Here is a 16,360-nt window from a genome sequence, read left to right as displayed (position 1 = left end):
GATGGAGGGATGTAGAGAGGGAAGGATGGAGGGATATAGAGAGGGAAGGATGGAGAGATATAGAGAGGGAAGGATGGAGGGATGAAGAGATAGAGAGGGAAGGATGGAGGGATATAGAGAGGGAAGGATGGAGAGATATAGAGAGGGAAGGATGGAGAGATATAGAGCGGGAAGGAAGGATGGATGGGGATATGATGGAGGGATATAGAGGGAAGGATGGAGGGATGTAGAGAGGGAAGGATGGAGAGATGGAGAGATAAGAGGGAAGGATGGAGGGAAGGATGGAGGAATGGAGAGTAGAGAGGGAAGGATGGAGGGATACAGAGAGGGAAGGATGGAGGGATGTAGAGAGGGAAGGGTGGAGGGATATAGAGAGGGAAGGATGGAGAGATATAGAGAAGGAAGGATGGAGGGATATAGAGAGGGAAGGATGGAGGGATATAGAGAGGGAAGGATGGAGAGATATAGAGAGGGATGGATGGAGAGATATAGAGAGGGAAGGATGGAGGGATGTAGAGAGGGAAGGATGGAGGGATGTAGAGAGGGAAGGATGGAGGGATGTAGAGAGGGAAGGATGGAGAGATAAAGAGAGGGAAGGATGGAGGAATGTAGAGAGGGAAGGATGGAGGGATACAGAGAGGGAAGGATGGAGGGATACAGAGAGGGAAGGATGGAGGGATGTAGAGAGGGAAGGGTGGAGGGATATAGAGAGGGAAGGATGGAGAGATATAGAGAAGGAAGGATGGAGGGATATAGAGAGGGAAGGATGGAGAGATGTAGAGAGGGAAGGATGGAGGGATGTTGCCAGATGTGTGTTTTCACTGCTTCACTGTGTTTTGCTGGTGACCAGCCTTCACTGTGTTTTCATGGTGCCTTCACAGTGTTTTCATGGTGACTATGTTTTCATGTTGCCTTCACTGTGTTTTCATGGTGCCTTCACAGTGTTTTCATGGTGCCTTCACTGTGTTTTCATGGTGCCTTCACTGTGTTTTCATGGTGCCTTCACTGTGTTTTCATGGTGCCTTCACTGTGTTTTCATGGTGCCTTCACTGTGTTTTCATGGTGCCTTCACTGTGTTTTCATGGTGCCTTCACTGTGTTTTCATGGTGCCTTCACTGTGTTTTCATGGTGCCTTCACTGTGTTTTCATGGTGCCTTCACTGTGTTTTCATGGTGCCTTCACTGTGTTTTCATGGTGCCTTCACTGTGTTTTCATGGTGCCTTCACTGTGTTTTCATGGTGCCTTCACTGTGTTTTCATGGTGCCTTCACTGTGTTTTCATGGTGCCTTCACTGTGTTTTCATGGTGCCTTCACTGTGTTTTCATGGTGCCTTCACTGTGTTTTCATTTTGCCTTCACTGTGTTTTCATGGTGCCTTCACTGTGTTTTCATGGTGCCTTCACTGTGTTTTCATGGTGCCTTCACTGTGTTTTCATGGTGCCTTCACTGTGTTTTCATGGTGCCTTCACTGTGTTTTCATGGTGCCTTCACTGTGTTTTCATGGTGCCTTCACTGTGTTTTCATGGTGACCAGCCTTCACTGTGTTTTCATGGTGCCTTCACTATGTTTTCATGGTGCCTTCACTGTGTTTTCATGGTGCCTTCACTGTGTTTGCTGGTGACCAGCCTTCACTGTGTTTTCATGGTGCCTTCACTGTGTTTGCTGGTGACCAGCCTTCACTGTGTTTTCATGGTGCCTTCACTGTGTTTGCTGGTGACCAGCCTTCACTGTGTTTGCTGGTGACCAGCCTTTGCTGTGTTTTGGACTCATGCTGGCTTGCAAAGTGATGTTTGAATCGTATTGGAATCAAGGCAGAGTGGGGATATCCAACAACTGGAAGTGTTCTTCACTCACAACAACATGGTTTCTGTCACGTTCTGACCATAGTTCTGTTATTTTTCCTTAGTTTCTTCTTTGAGTTCAGCCTAGTGTGGTTCTCAATCAGAGGCAGCTGTCAATTGTTGTCCCTGATTGAGAATCATACTTAGGTAGCCTGGGTTTCACTGTTGGTTTGTGGGTGTTTGTTTCCGTGTGAGTGTTCGGGCCACATGGGACTGTTCCGTTCATTTCACGTTTATTGTTTTGTATTTCGTAGTGTTCAGTTTATGTTTTAAAATAAACATTATGGACACTTACCACGCTGCGTTTTGGTCCTCCGATCCTTCTCGCTTCTCCTCCTCAGAAGAGGAGGACGAGATCCCTTACAGTTTCAGAATGACTGGCAGGGTTAAACAGAAGAATAAATGACCATCTAAACTGGAACAACAGCTCAGTAATGGGTGCAATAAGTCCAACGAACAGATTGGATTTGTTTAGAAAAATGTATGTTATGTATCTTTGTGTAGCATAATATGAATTCATCCGTAAACACAACATTACGTTCCCAGCAGGGAACATTAGATGGCACAGTCTCAGTAGGAGGAGCCTAGTATGCTGATGTTTGTTGTTACTGCAGTCATTGTTACTAACCAGTGTATTATAAATAGTATTTTGTATAATTAGTACTACACAGTATGCAGTTTAAGTAAGTAGTGGGCAAGACAGATTTGGGGACACGGCCTATGAGTAGTTGAGGAGGGCAGTGATGGAGGGGGGTGGATGGATGAATTAAGGAGAGAGAGAGAGAGAGAGAGAGAGAGAGTTCAGTGCCAATTCAAATGACACACAGCTACACCCTTGAGGAAGTAAAACCAGAGTAACACAGGTTATATGGGTTCATCCAACTTTATTTTTATTTGTCCTCTGAACACTTCTTAAAATGTGGGGGAGCTTTATTTCCAGAACTGCTGCATTAGCATGAAGCAACGTTTCAGATGGCTGATTTACATTGTGCAATGCAGGACTAAGTTGGAGCACTAATGCATGCTGAACACACAAATCCATTTTCCATCAAGGGGCTGTACTGTAAATAATGCTTATCAACGATCCCAATCAAGGCTGCGTCCAGAATGGCACCCTATTCCCTTTATACTGCATCATTTTTGACCAGGACCCATAGGGATCTATATAGGGAATAGGGTGTTATTTGACACCCCTGGACTTCTGTGTGTGGCAGCAGCAGAGCATTATTGGTCTGACTTCACAAGGTAGACGCTGTTATAACATGTTGTAGGAGAGTATTGAACACAAGGCTCGTGGTGAAATGAAGTGTTCCTGCTGTTTGCCCTGTGTAGATGGAGGTACATTCCCATTGAAGTCTCACACAGGCTGGAGCTGTGCTGCTGGGAGACACACTGTCTGTTCTCAAAGTGAATTGCTGATGTGTGATTTGCAGTAGATTCATTGTTTGGCTTGTTTGAACTTTCCTACATGGATAATTTATTATTTAGTCCTACTTTACTATTTATCTCTAACTACATGTCCATATCTACCTCAATGACCTCGTATCCCTGCACATCCACTCAGTACTGGTACCCCTTGTATATAGACACGTTATCATGACTCAGTACTGGTACCCCTTGTATATAGACACGTTATCATGACTCAGTACTGGTACCCCTTGTATATAGACACGTTATCATGACTCAGTACTGGTACCCCTTGTATATAGACACGTTATCATGACTCAGTACTGGTACCCCTTGTATATAGACACGTTATCATGACTCAGTACTGGTACCCTTGTATATAGACACGTTATCATGACTCAGTACTGGTACCGTTATCCTTGTATATAGACACGTTATCATGACTCAGTACTGGTACCCCGTGTATATAGACACGTTATCATGACTCAGTACTGGTACCCCTTGTATATAGACACGTTATCATGACTCAGTACTGGTACCCCGTGTATATAGACACGTTATCATGACTCAGTACTGGTACCCCTTGTATATAGACACGTTATCATGACTCAGTACTGGTACCCCTTGTATATAGACACGTTATCATGACTCAGTACTGGTACCCCTTGTATATAGACACGTTATCATGACTCAGTACTGGTACCCCTTGTATATAGACACGTTATCATGACTCAGTACTGGTACCCCTTGTATATAGACACGTTATCATTACTCAGTACTGGTACCCCTTGTATATAGACACGTTATCATGACTCAGTACTGGTACCCCTTGTATATAGACACGTTATCATGACCCAGTACTGATACCCCTTGTATATAGACACGTTATCATGACTCAGTACTGGTACCCCTTGCAGACAGTATAGACAATGCGAGCGTAGTGAAATGCTTGTAAAAAAATATATAAAAAAATATAACACTGTAAGAAATTATACATTCAAAAAACAAAATACTGCACAGTTTCCTAAGGACCTGAAGCGAGGCGACCATCTCTGTCGGCGTCATCTGATTATCAATGCTGACGTTATGCTGTATGATGTCTGGGATGTGAAACTCATTTTGTTTTTTCTTCTTTTTGCCCGGGCAGGGAGAGGGGATGACATCTGGACCCAGAGGATCACGAGGGCCAAAGGTAGAAAAACAACTCCTATGGTGGAGGAACAGGGCCAAAACAGGCTGTTCCCCCATGGTGGAGGAACAGGGCCAAAACAGGCTGTTCCCCCATGGTGGAGGAACAGGGCCAAAACAGGCTGTTCCCCCATGGTGGAGGAACAGGGCCAAAACAGGCTGTTCCCCCATGGTGGGGGAAGAGGGAGAAAACAGACAGGCAGCCCCCCATGGTGGGGGAACAGGGCCAAAACAGGCTGGCAGCCCCCCCATGGTGGGGGAACAAGGCCAAAACAGGCTGTTCCCCCATGGTGGAGGAACAGGGCCAAAACAGGCTGTTCCCCCATGGTGGAGGAACAGGGCCAAAACAGGCTGTTCCCCCATGGTGGGGGAAGAGGGAGAAAACAGACAGGTAGCCCCCCATGGTGGGGGAACAGGGCCAAAACAGGCTGGCAGCCCCCCCATGGTGGGGGAACAAGGCCAAAACAGGCTGTTCCCCCATGGTGGGGGAAGAGGGAGAAAACAGACAGGCAGCCCCCCATGGTGGGGGAACAGGGCCAAAACAGGCTGTTCCCCCATGGTGGGGGAAGAGGGAGAAAACAGACAGGCAGCCCCCCATGGTGGAGGAACAGGGCCAAAACAGGCTGGCAGCCCCCCATGGTGGGGGAACAGGGACAAAACAGGCTGGCAGCCCCCCATGGTGGGGGAACAGGGACAAAACAGGCTGGCAGCCCCCCATGGTGGGGGAACAGGGACAAAACAGGATCTGAAACACAGGTCCTGTTACAGCCAGGGAACTCTCCTTTTATTGGGCTGGGTCCCAAATGGCACCCTCTTCCCTTTAACAGTCATCAAAATGAGTTCCCTGTGGAGGAACCCCCCCCTCTTCCCATTAACAGTCATCAAAATGAGTTCCCTGTTCTCCCCCTCTTCCCATTAACAGTCATCAAAATGAGTTCCCTGTTCCCCCTCTTCCCTTTAACAGTCATCAAAATGTGTTCCCTGTTTCCCCTCTCTTCCCTTTAACAGTCATCAAAATGAGTTCCCTGTTCCCCCTCTCTTCCCTTTAACAGTCATCAAAATGAGTTCCCTGTTCCCCCCTCTCTTCCCTTTAACAGTCATCAAAATGAGTTCCCTGTTCCCCCTCTCTTCCCTTTAACAGTCATCAAAATGAGTTCCCTGTTCCCCCTCTCTTCCTTTAACAGTCATCAAAACTAGTTCCCTCTTCCCCCTCTCTTCCCTTTAACAGTCATCAAAATGAGTTCCCTGTTCCCCCTCTCTTCCCTTTAACAGTCATCAAAATGAGTTCCCTGTTCCCCCTCTCTTCCCTTTAACAGTCATCAAAACTAGTTCCCTCTTCCCCCTCTCTTCCCTTTAACAGTCATCAAAATGAGTTCCCTGTTCCCCCCTCTTCCCATTAACAGTCATCAAAATGAGTTCCCTGTTCTCCCCCCCTCTTCCCATTAACAGTCATCAAAATGTGTTCCCTGTTTCCCCTCTCTTCCCTTTAACAGTCATCAAAACTAGTTCCCTCTTCCCTTTAACAGTCATCAAAATGAGTTCCCTGTTCCACCTCTCTTCCCTTTAACAGTCATCAAAACTAGTTCCCTGTTCCCCCTCTCTTCCCTTTAACAGTCATCAAAATGAGTTCCCTGTTCCCCCTCTCTTCCCTTTAACAGTCATCAAAATGAGTTCCCTGTTCCCCCCTCTCCTCCCTGTCAGGGTGAGCGTGGCGTCCCTGGTGTACCAGGAGACCTAGGGGAGAAAGGAGAGCCTGGTCTGGGCGTTGAAGGACCTCCTGTGAGTACATGGCACTGGAACATTTCTCATTTTTCTCTTGTTCGTACTTTATTGTCCGTTGTCATTTTCACAAATAAATGTTTTGCTTTTCAAACCAATCCTCCAGAGAATCCCAGCAGTTGCAACCCCATCTCTCTAACCTGTAGTCTTCACAAAACCTTTCTGTTGGACACACACCTCTTCAGTTGAGTCATCAGAATGGCTTGTGCATAGACTTATATATGATTTTATCCGGGTCAAATGAATGATACAATAAAGACTACATTCAATAAACATTCAGCATTACACACTACTTCACCATCTATCTATCCTCAGTGAGGCTGCTGCTGGTTTCAACTTCAAAAATGCCCGCTTGAGTTTTGCCCTTTGGTTTATTAAATCGTGAAATTCAGAGTTGTTGGGAACCAAGGGATCAATGGAACATAGCAAAGGATGGATGTAGAAACACAGTCCTTTACTGGATCTTGGACTGAACTGCTGTCTGAAGGTGTGGTGGTGTGGTGTGGTGTTGTTGTAAACAAGCTGTGTGATGTGTTTTTATAGGGCCCCATGGGACAGAGAGGAGAGAGAGGATTTGAGGTATGTGGAAGAATATCTCCTGTCCACACACACACACACACACACACACACACACACACACACACACACACACACACACACACACACACACACACACACACACACACACACACACACACACACACACACACACACACACACACACACACACACACACACACACACATCCATCTGATCCCTGTGATATTAGAATATGGAATAGCATACAGTACATACAGTACCCTCCAGTAGTGTGCTCCTGGATGCTTAGATGAAGCCTTAGTCTTCAGTATAAAGGTTGAGGATATCACATCTGAAACAACAATTTAATTCCAATGATATTGTAGTTTATGCATTTAGAATTAATATGTCATATATTTTGGGTGTTTAGGACTGGTGTTAGTCTCATCAGGACTGGTGTTAGTCTCATCAGGACTGGTGTTAGTCTCATCAGGACTGGTGTTAGTCTCATCATGACTGGTGTTAGTCTCATCAGGACTGGTGTTAGTCTCATCAGGACTGGTGTTAGTCTCATCAGGACTGGTGTTAGTCTCATCAGGACTGGTGTTAGTCTCAACAGGACTGGTGTTAGTCTCATCAGGACTGGTGTTAGTCTCATCGGGACTGGTGTTAGTCTCATCAGGACTGGTGTTAGTCTCAACAGGACTGGTGTTAGTCTCATCAGGACTGGTGTTAGTCTCATCAGGACTGGTGTTAGTCTCATCAGGACTGGTGTTAGTCTCAACAGGACTGGTGTTAGTCTCAACAGGACTGGTTTTAGTCTCATCAGGACTGGTGTTAGTCTCAACAGGACTGGTGTTAGTCTCAACAGGACTGGTGTTAGTCTCATCAGGACTGGTGTTAGTCTCATCAGGACTGGTGTTAGTCTCAACAGGACTGGTGTTAGTCTCAACAGGACTGGTGTTAGTCTCAACAGGACTGGTGTTAGTCTCATCAGGACTGGTGTTAGTTTCAGGACTGGTGTTAGTTTCATCAGGACTAGTGTTAGTCTCATAAGGACTGGTGTTAGTTTCAGGACTGGTGTTAGTTTCAAGACTGGTATTAGTTTCAACAGGTCTGGTGTTAGTTTCAACAGGTCTGGTATTAGTTTCAACAGGTCTGGTGTTAGTTTCATCAGGACTGGTGTTAGTTTCAACAGGACTGGTGTTAGTCTCATCAGGACTGGTGTTAGTCTCATCAGGACTGGTGTTAGTTTCAACAGGACTGGTGTTAGTCTCAACAGGACTGGTGTTAGTCTCATCAGGACTGGTATTAGTTTCAACAGGACTGGTGTTAGTCTCATCAGGTCTGGTATTAGTTTCAACAGGTCTGGTATTAGTCTCAACAGGTCTGGTATTAGTTTCAACAGGTCTGGTGTTAGTCTCAACAGGACTGGTGTTAGTCTCATCAGGTCTGGTATTAGTTTCAACAGGACTGGTATTAGTTTCAACAGGTCTGGTGTTAGTCTCATCAGGACTGGTGTTAGTTTCAGGACTGGTATTAGTTTCAACAGGACTGGTTTTAGTCTCAGGACTGGTATTAGTCTCATCAGGACTGGTATTAGTTTCAACAGGTCTGGTGTTAGTCTCATCAGGTCTGGTATTAGTTTCAACAGGTCTGGTGTTAGTTTCAGGACTGGTATTAGTTTCAACAGGTCTGGTGTTAGTTTCAGGACTGGTATTAGTTTCAACAGGTCTGGTGTTAGTTTCAGGACTGGTATTAGTTTCAACAGGTCTGGTGTTAGTCTCATCAGGTCTGGTATTAGTTTCAACAGGTCTGGTGTTAGTTTCAGGACTGGTATTAGTTTCAACAGGTCTGGTGTTAGTCTCATCAGGTCTGGTATTAGTTTCAACAGGTCTGGTGTTAGTTTCAGGACTGGTATTAGTTTCAACAGGTCTGGTGTTAGTTTCAGGACTGGTATTAGTTTCAACAGGTCTGGTGTTAGTTTCAGGACTGGTATTAGTTTCAACAGGTCTGGTGTTAGTTTCAGGACTGGTATTAGTTTCAACAGGTCTGGTGTTAGTCTCATCAGGTCTGGTATTAGTTTCAACAGGTCTGGTGTTAGTTTCAGGACTGGTATTAGTTTCAACAGGTCTGGTGTTAGTTTCAGGACTGGTGTTAGTTTCAACAGGTCTGGTGTTAGTTTCAGGACTGGTGTTAGTTTCAACAGGTCTGGTGTTAGTTTCAGGACTGGTATTAGTTTCAACAGGTCTGGTGTTAGTTTCAGGACTGGTGTTAGTTTCAACAGGTCTGGTGTTAGTTTCAGGACTGGTGTTAGTTTCAACAGGTCTGGTGTTAGTTTCAGGACTGGTATTAGTTTCAACAGGTCTGGTGTTAGTTTCAGGACTGGTGTTAGTTTCAACAGGTCTGGTGTTAGTCTCAGGACTGGTGTTAGTTTCATCAGGACTAGTGTTAGTCTCATAAGGACTGGTGTTAGTTTCAGGACTGGTATTAGTTTCAACAGGTCTGGTGTTAGTTTCAGGACTGGTATTAGTTTCAACAGGTCTGGTGTTAGTTTCAGGACTGGTATTAGTTTCAGGACTGGTATTAGTTTCAACAGGTCTGGTGTTAGTCTCATAAGGACCGGTGTTAGTCTCAGGACTGGTGTTAGTTTCAACAGGTCTGGTGTTAGTTTCAACAGGTCTGGTATTAGTTTCAACAGGACTGGTATTAGTTTCAACAGGACTGGTGTTAGTTTCAACAGGACTGGTATTAGTTTCAACAGGACTGGTATTAGTTTCAACAGGACTGGTGTTAGTTTCAACAGGACTGGTATTAGTTTCAACAGGACTGGTATTAGTTTCAACAGGACTGGTGTTAGTTTCAACAGGACTGGTATTAGTTTCAACAGGACTGGTGTTAGTTTCAACAGGTCTGGTGTCAGGCTCATCAGGACTGGTATTAGTTTCAACAGGTCTGGTGTTAGTCTCATCAGGACTGGTGTTAGTTTCAGGACTGGTATTAGTTTCAACAGGTCTGGTGTTAGTTTCAACAGGTCTGGTGTTAGTTTCAGGACTGGTATTAGTTTCAACAGGTCTGGTGTCAGGCTCATCATAAGCTTATTTGCATGTCTTCTTTGTGAGGGTTGGGAAATACTGTATATTCTATTCCTAGGTCAGCAATCCTAATCTGAGAGGCTTTTTAGATACAGGCCCTGATCTCATTAGTGTGTTATGGGGGTTGTCTTCTCTCCTAGGGCCCTCGTGGACCCTCTGGTTTCTCAGGCCCTGCTGGGACCCCGGGGAGAGAGGTGAGTGGGATCAAGACCTTCCTTCCTCTCTTCTCATTCAGCTCCTCCACTCCCCCTGTCCTCCTCTCTCTGCAGGAAGGGAGACACAGTGATACTTTACATCTGGAAATAAAGAGAAACTAACATTCAGAGGGAAAATGTCTTTCCTTTCTGTCTTCTATTCCTCTTCCTCACATCTTTTCTCCTCTCATCTCACTCTTTCTCTCTTCCTCTCTTCTTCTCCTCCTCTCCTCCACTCTTCCTTTTCTCCACTCTTCCTCTCCTCCACTCCTCTCCTCCACTCCTCCTCTCCTCCTCTCTTCCTCTCCTCCACTCCTCATCTCCTCCTCTCCTCCTCTCCTCCTCTCCTCCTCTCTTTCTCTCTTCCTCTCTTCTTCTCCTCCTCTCCTCCACTCTTCATTTTCTCCACCCTTCCTCTCCTCCACTCCTCCTCTCTTCATCTCCTCCACTCTTCCTCTCCTCCTCTCCTCAACTATTCCTGTCCTCCACTCCTCCTCTCCTCTCCACTCCTCCTCTCCTCCTCTCCTCCTCTCCTCTCCTCCTCTCCCCCTCTCCTCAACTCTTCCTCTCCTCCACTCTAACTCTCTTCAACTCCTCGCCTCCTCTCATTCGCTCCTCCACTCTTCCTTTTCTCCACTCCTCCTCTTCCTCTCCTCCACTCCTCAACACTTCCTCCTCCTCCTCTCCTCAACACGTCCCTCCTCCACTCTTCCTCTCCTCCACTCCTCCTCTCCTCCTCTCCTCCACTCTTCTCTCCTCCTCACCTCAACTCTTCTTCTCCTCCACTCTTCCTCTCCTCCACTCCTCTTCTCCTCCTCTCCTCCACTCTTCCTCTCCTCCACTCTTCCTCTCCTCCACCCCTCCTCTCCTCCTCTCCTCCACTCTTCCTCTCCTCCATTCCTCTCCTCCTCTCCTCAATACTTCCTCTCCTCCTCTCTTCCTCTCCTCCATTCATCTCCTCCCTCTCCTCTCTCCTCAACTCTTCCTCTCCTCCACGCCTCCTCTCCTCCACTCTTCCTCTCCTCCACTCCTCCACTCTTCCTCTCCTCCTCTCCTCAACTCGTCCTCTCCTCCACTCTTCCTCCTCTCCTCCACTCTTCATCTCCTCCACTCTTCCTCTCCTCCACTCCTCCTCCACTCCTCCTCTCCTCCTCTCCTCCACTCTTCCTCTCCTCCACTCTTCCTCTCCTCCACTCCTCTCCTCCTCTCATCCGCTCCTCCACTCTTCCTCTCCTCCACTCCTCCTCCACTCCTCCTCTCCTCCTCTCCTCCACTCTTCCTCTCCTCCACTCTTCATCTCCTCCACTCTTCCTCTCCTCCACTCTTCCTCTCCTCCACTCCTCCTCTCCTCCACTCCTCCTCTCCTCCACTCCTCCTCCACTCCTCCACTCCTCCTCTCCTCCACTCCTCCTCTCCTCCGCTCTTTGTCTCCTCCACTCCCCTCCTCTCCTCCACTCCTCCTCTCCTCCACTCCTCCTCTCCTCCGCTCTTCGTCTCCTCCACTCCTCCTCTCCTCCACTCCTCCTCCACTCCTCCACTCCTCCTCTCCTCCACTCCCTCCTCTCCTCCGCTCTTCCTCTCCTCCACTCCTCCTCTCCTCCGCTCTTCGTCTCCTCCTCTCCTCCACTCCTCCACTCCTCCTCTCCTCCACTCCTCCTCTCCTCCGCTCTTCGTCTCCTCCCTCCTCTCCTCCACTCCTCCACTCCTCCTCTCCTCCTCCACTCCTCCACTCCTCCTCTCCTCCACTCCTCCACTCCTCCTCTCCCTCCCTCTCCTCCGCTCTTCCTCTCCTCCTCTCCTCCACTCCTCCTCTTCTCCACTCCTCCTCACCTCCACTCCTCCTCTCCTCCTCTCCTCCTCTCCTCCATTCTTCCTCTCCTCCACTCCTCCTCTCCTCCACTCTTCCTCTCCTCCACTCTTATTCTCCTCCACTCTTCTTCTCCTCCACTCTTCCTCTCCTCCACTCCTCTTCTCCTCCACTCTTCTTCTCCTCCACGGTCTGCAGATAAAAAGAGAAACTAACATTCTGATGAAAGATCTGTTTCCTTTATGTCTGCATGAGGAAATAGCAACAGTTTCTGGACACATCAGAAACACACACACACACACACACACACACACACACACACACACACACACACACACACACACACACACACACACACACACACACACACACACACACACACACACACACACACACACACACACACACACACACACACACACACACACACACACACAGCACCCCATTAGGATGAATGGCAAAGCTTGGGCCAAGGGTGTGCAGCGCTGTGTGTTTCCGATGGTCTCATAGCTGGTGACATCATTATTTCTCTCATTTAAAGGGTTCCCCTGGTCGAGAAGGTCCCCCAGGTCCTCCTGGCCCCCCGGGTCAACCAGTAAGTTAACCGCTCATCTCTTTCTCATCTCTCTCTCAGAGATATACTGTGTCAGTGTCACTTGGAGGTGCTAAGCCCACTGTACCATATTTAGGTTAAATGCCTCAAAACCACAGAAAGACAATTATTTTACAGAAAACTGAAATCACAGGAGAGGATTTGGTTATTCAGTACTTGAAGGGGTTATGTATAAGGCATTCATACCACCTTAAACACAATCATTATAACTTTGAGTGTTTCAGTATCAGTCATACCACCTTAAACACAATCATTATAACTTTGAGTGTTTCAGTATCAGGCATACCACCTTAAACACAATCATTATAACTTTGAGTGTTTCAGTATCAGTCATACCACCTTAAACACAATCATTATAACTTTGAGTGTTTCAGCATCAGTCATACCACCTTAAACACAATCATTATAACTTTGAGTGTTTCAGCATCAGTCATACCACCTTAAACACAATCATTATAACTTTGAGTGTTTCAGTATCAGTCATACCACCTTAAACACAATCATTATAACTTTGAGTGTTTCAGTATCAGTCATACCACCTTAAACACAATCATTATAACTTTGAGTGTTTCAGTATCAGTCATACCACCTTAAACACAATCATTATAACTTTGAGTGTTTCAGTATCAGTCATACCACCTTAAACACAATCATTATAACTTTGAGTGTTTCAGTATCAGTCATACCACCTTAAACACAATCATTATAACTTTGAGTGTTTCAGTATCAGTCATACCACCTTAAACACAATCATTATAACTTTGAGTGTTTCAGTATCAGTCATACCACCTTAAACACAATCATTATAACTTTGAGTGTTTCAGCATCAGTCATACCACCTTAAACACAATCATTATAACTTTGAGTGTTTCAGCATCAGTCATACCACCTTAAACACAATCATTATAACTTTGAGTGTTTCAGTATCAGTCATACCACCTTAAACACAATCATTATAACTTTGAGTGTTTCAGTATCAGTCATACCACCTTAAACACAATCATTATAACTTTGAGTGTTTCAGTATCAGTCATACCACCTTAAACACAATCATTATAACTTTGAGTGTTTCAGTATCAGTCATACCACCTTAAACACAATCATTATAACTTTGAGTGTTTCAGTATCAGTCATACCACCTTAAACACAATCATTATAACTTTGAGTGTTTCAGTATCAGTCATACCACCTTAAACACAATCATTATAACTTTGAGTGTTTCAGTATCAGTCATACCACCTTAAACACAATCATTATAACTTTGAGTGTTTCAGCATCAGTCATACCACCTTAAACACAATCATTATAACTTTGAGTGTTTCAGTATCAGTCATACCACCTTAAATACAATCATTATAACTTTGAGTGTTTCAGTGTATCAGTCATACCACCTTAAACACAATCATTATAACTTTGAGTGTTTCAGTATCAGTCATACCACCTTAAACACAATCATTATAACTTTGAGTGTTTCAGCATCAGTCATACCACCTTAAACACAATCATTATAACTTTGAGTGTTTCAGTATCAGTCATACCACCTTAAACACAATCATTATAACTTTGAGTGTTTCAGTATCAGTCATACCACCTTAAACACAATCATTATAACTTTGAGTGTTTCAGTATCAGTCATACCACCTTAAACACAATCATTATAACTTTGAGTGTTTCAGTATCAGTCATACCACCTTAAACACAATCATTATAACTTTGAGTGTTTCAGTATCAGTCATACCACCTTAAACACAATCATTATAACTGAGTGTTTCAGCATCATTCATACCACCTTAAACACAATCATTATAACTTTGAGTGTTTCAGCATCAGTCATACCACCTTAAACACAATCATTATAACCTTGAAACACATCAGTCATACCACCTTAAACACAATCATTATAACTTTGAGTGTTTCAGCATCAGTCATACCACCTTAAACACAATCATTATAACTTTGAGTGTTTCAGCATCAGTCATACCACCTTAAACACAATCATTATAACTTTGAGTGTTTCAGCATCAGTCATACCACCTTAAACACAATCATTATAACTTTGAGTGTTTCAGTATCAGTCATAAGAGTTCAAGCTTCGAGTGATGCTAAGATCATTATGACAGGTTCATTCAACTATGATCTGACTGAAAAAGATGAAATGTATGATGACAATGTGTCTTTCCAACAGACTGCCTTGCCAATGGTCGGAGATATGAGCTCTTTACTCAAGGTACTGGACTGTTTCATGTATTACCGTTGTGGCATATGATTATTCCCATCAATTGTCATTCCAACATTATTCAGTGTGGTACATAAATCATACATTATTTTTTTAATTGTCAAGATTCATGGAAGATATTTTTGTTATTACCTTGAAGTGCCAACATGTAGATCCACATTGACTGAGGGTGTAGAAACAGGTTATAATTTAGCCTGCTTTAATTGCATCAGTTACTATGATTGCCCAGTTGCCCACAGTGGTGTATTTCACACTTTAAGACCTCACAATTGTAATACAACAACAAACGTTTAATGTTGATATTTTGATGTGATATTTTCACCAGTACTAAACCTATCAGGGTGATGTTACGGAATTATTAACAGAAGCTCAGGAGCGCCTCCATCAGGTGGTGGTGGCGAACTGCAGATAGAAATTCAAGAAATTGGAACTCCACTATGGAAATGCATTATTATATTCAACAGGAATCCTTGAAATGTCCTAAGAAGAATGCTGTTGTTGAATACATCCCTCCTGGAGTACACAGGGAATATGTCCAAAATGGTACCCTATTCCCTACACTGTGAACTACTATATAGGGAATAGGGCTCTTGTCAACAGTAGTGCACTATATAGGGAATAGGGCTTTCTGTTGTCAGTTGTTTGTTCTCACGGCGACCTTGTTGCTATGTATTTAAGGGACAATACTTCTCCTTTTCCTTCTATCTCTCCAACACTCCCACGCCTTGTTGATGTATCTGTACAATGTACACTCTTCTCTCTCTGTCTGTCTCTTCTCTCTCTCCGTCTGTCTTCTCCTTCTCCATCTGTCTCTTCTCTCTCTGTCTGTCTCTTCTCTCTACATCTCTCTTCTCTCTGTCCATCTGTCTCTTCTCTCTACATCTCTCTTCTCTCTGTCCATCTGTCTCTTCTCTCTGTCCATCTGTCTCTTCTCTCTGTCCATCTGTCTCTTCTCTCTGTCCATCTGTCTCTTCTCTCTGTCCATCTGTCTCTTCTCTCTGTCCATCTGTCTCTTCTCTCTGTCCATCTGTCTCTTCTCTCTGTCCATCTGTCTCTTCTCTCTGTCCATCTGTCTCTTCTCTCTGTCCATCTGTCTCTTCTTCTCTGTCTCTTCTCTCTGTCCATCTGTCTCTTCTCTCTGTCCATCTGTCTCTTCTCTCTGTCCATCTGTCTCTTCTCTCTGTCCATCTGTGTCTCTTCTCTCTGTCCATCTGTCTCTTCTCTCTGTCCATCTGTCTCTTCTCTGTCCATCTGTCTGTCTCTTCTCTCTGTCCATCTGTCTCTGTCTCTCTGTCCATCTGTCTCTTCTCTCTGTCCATCTGTCTCTTCTCTCTGTCCATCTGTCTCTTCTCTCTGTCCATCTGTCTCTTCTCTCTGTCCATCTGTCTCTTCTCTCTGTCCATCTGTCTCTTCTCTCTGTCCATCTGTCTCTTCTCTCTGTCCATCTGTCTCTTCTCTCTGTCCATCTGTCTCTTCTCTCTGTCCATCTGTCTCTTCTCTCTCTGTCTCTCTTCTCTCTGTCCATCTGTCTCTTCTCTCTGTCCATCTGTCTCTTCTCTCTGTCCATCTGTCTCTTCTCTCTACATCTCTCTTCTCTCTGTCCATGTCTCTTCTCTCTGTCCATCTGTCTCTTCTCTCTGTCCATCTGTCTCTTCTCTCTGTCCATCTGTCTCTTCTCTCTG

At 45.0% G+C, this 16,360-nt stretch overlaps 1 protein-coding gene across 1 annotated transcript in view; it reads left to right on the top strand.

Moving 5' to 3' along the window:
- The window catches only part of LOC124037343 (collagen alpha-1(XIX) chain-like), a 194,327-nt gene that overhangs the window by 100,212 nt on the left and 77,755 nt on the right, over positions 1-16,360 (top strand). Inside the window, exons 14-19 of the mRNA XM_046352055.1 lie at positions 4,395-4,439; positions 6,137-6,214; positions 6,758-6,793; positions 9,969-10,022; positions 12,371-12,424; positions 14,628-14,669. Coding sequence (XP_046208011.1) covers positions 4,395-4,439; positions 6,137-6,214; positions 6,758-6,793; positions 9,969-10,022; positions 12,371-12,424; positions 14,628-14,669 — 309 coding nt within the window. The remainder of the gene's footprint in view (positions 1-4,394; positions 4,440-6,136; positions 6,215-6,757; positions 6,794-9,968; positions 10,023-12,370; positions 12,425-14,627; positions 14,670-16,360) is intronic.

Source organism: Oncorhynchus gorbuscha, linkage group LG06, assembly GCF_021184085.1.
Source record: "Oncorhynchus gorbuscha isolate QuinsamMale2020 ecotype Even-year linkage group LG06, OgorEven_v1.0, whole genome shotgun sequence".
NCBI classification, from domain to species: Eukaryota; Metazoa; Chordata; class Actinopteri; order Salmoniformes; family Salmonidae; genus Oncorhynchus; species Oncorhynchus gorbuscha.
This window is presented reverse-complemented; position numbering and strand designations above follow the sequence as displayed.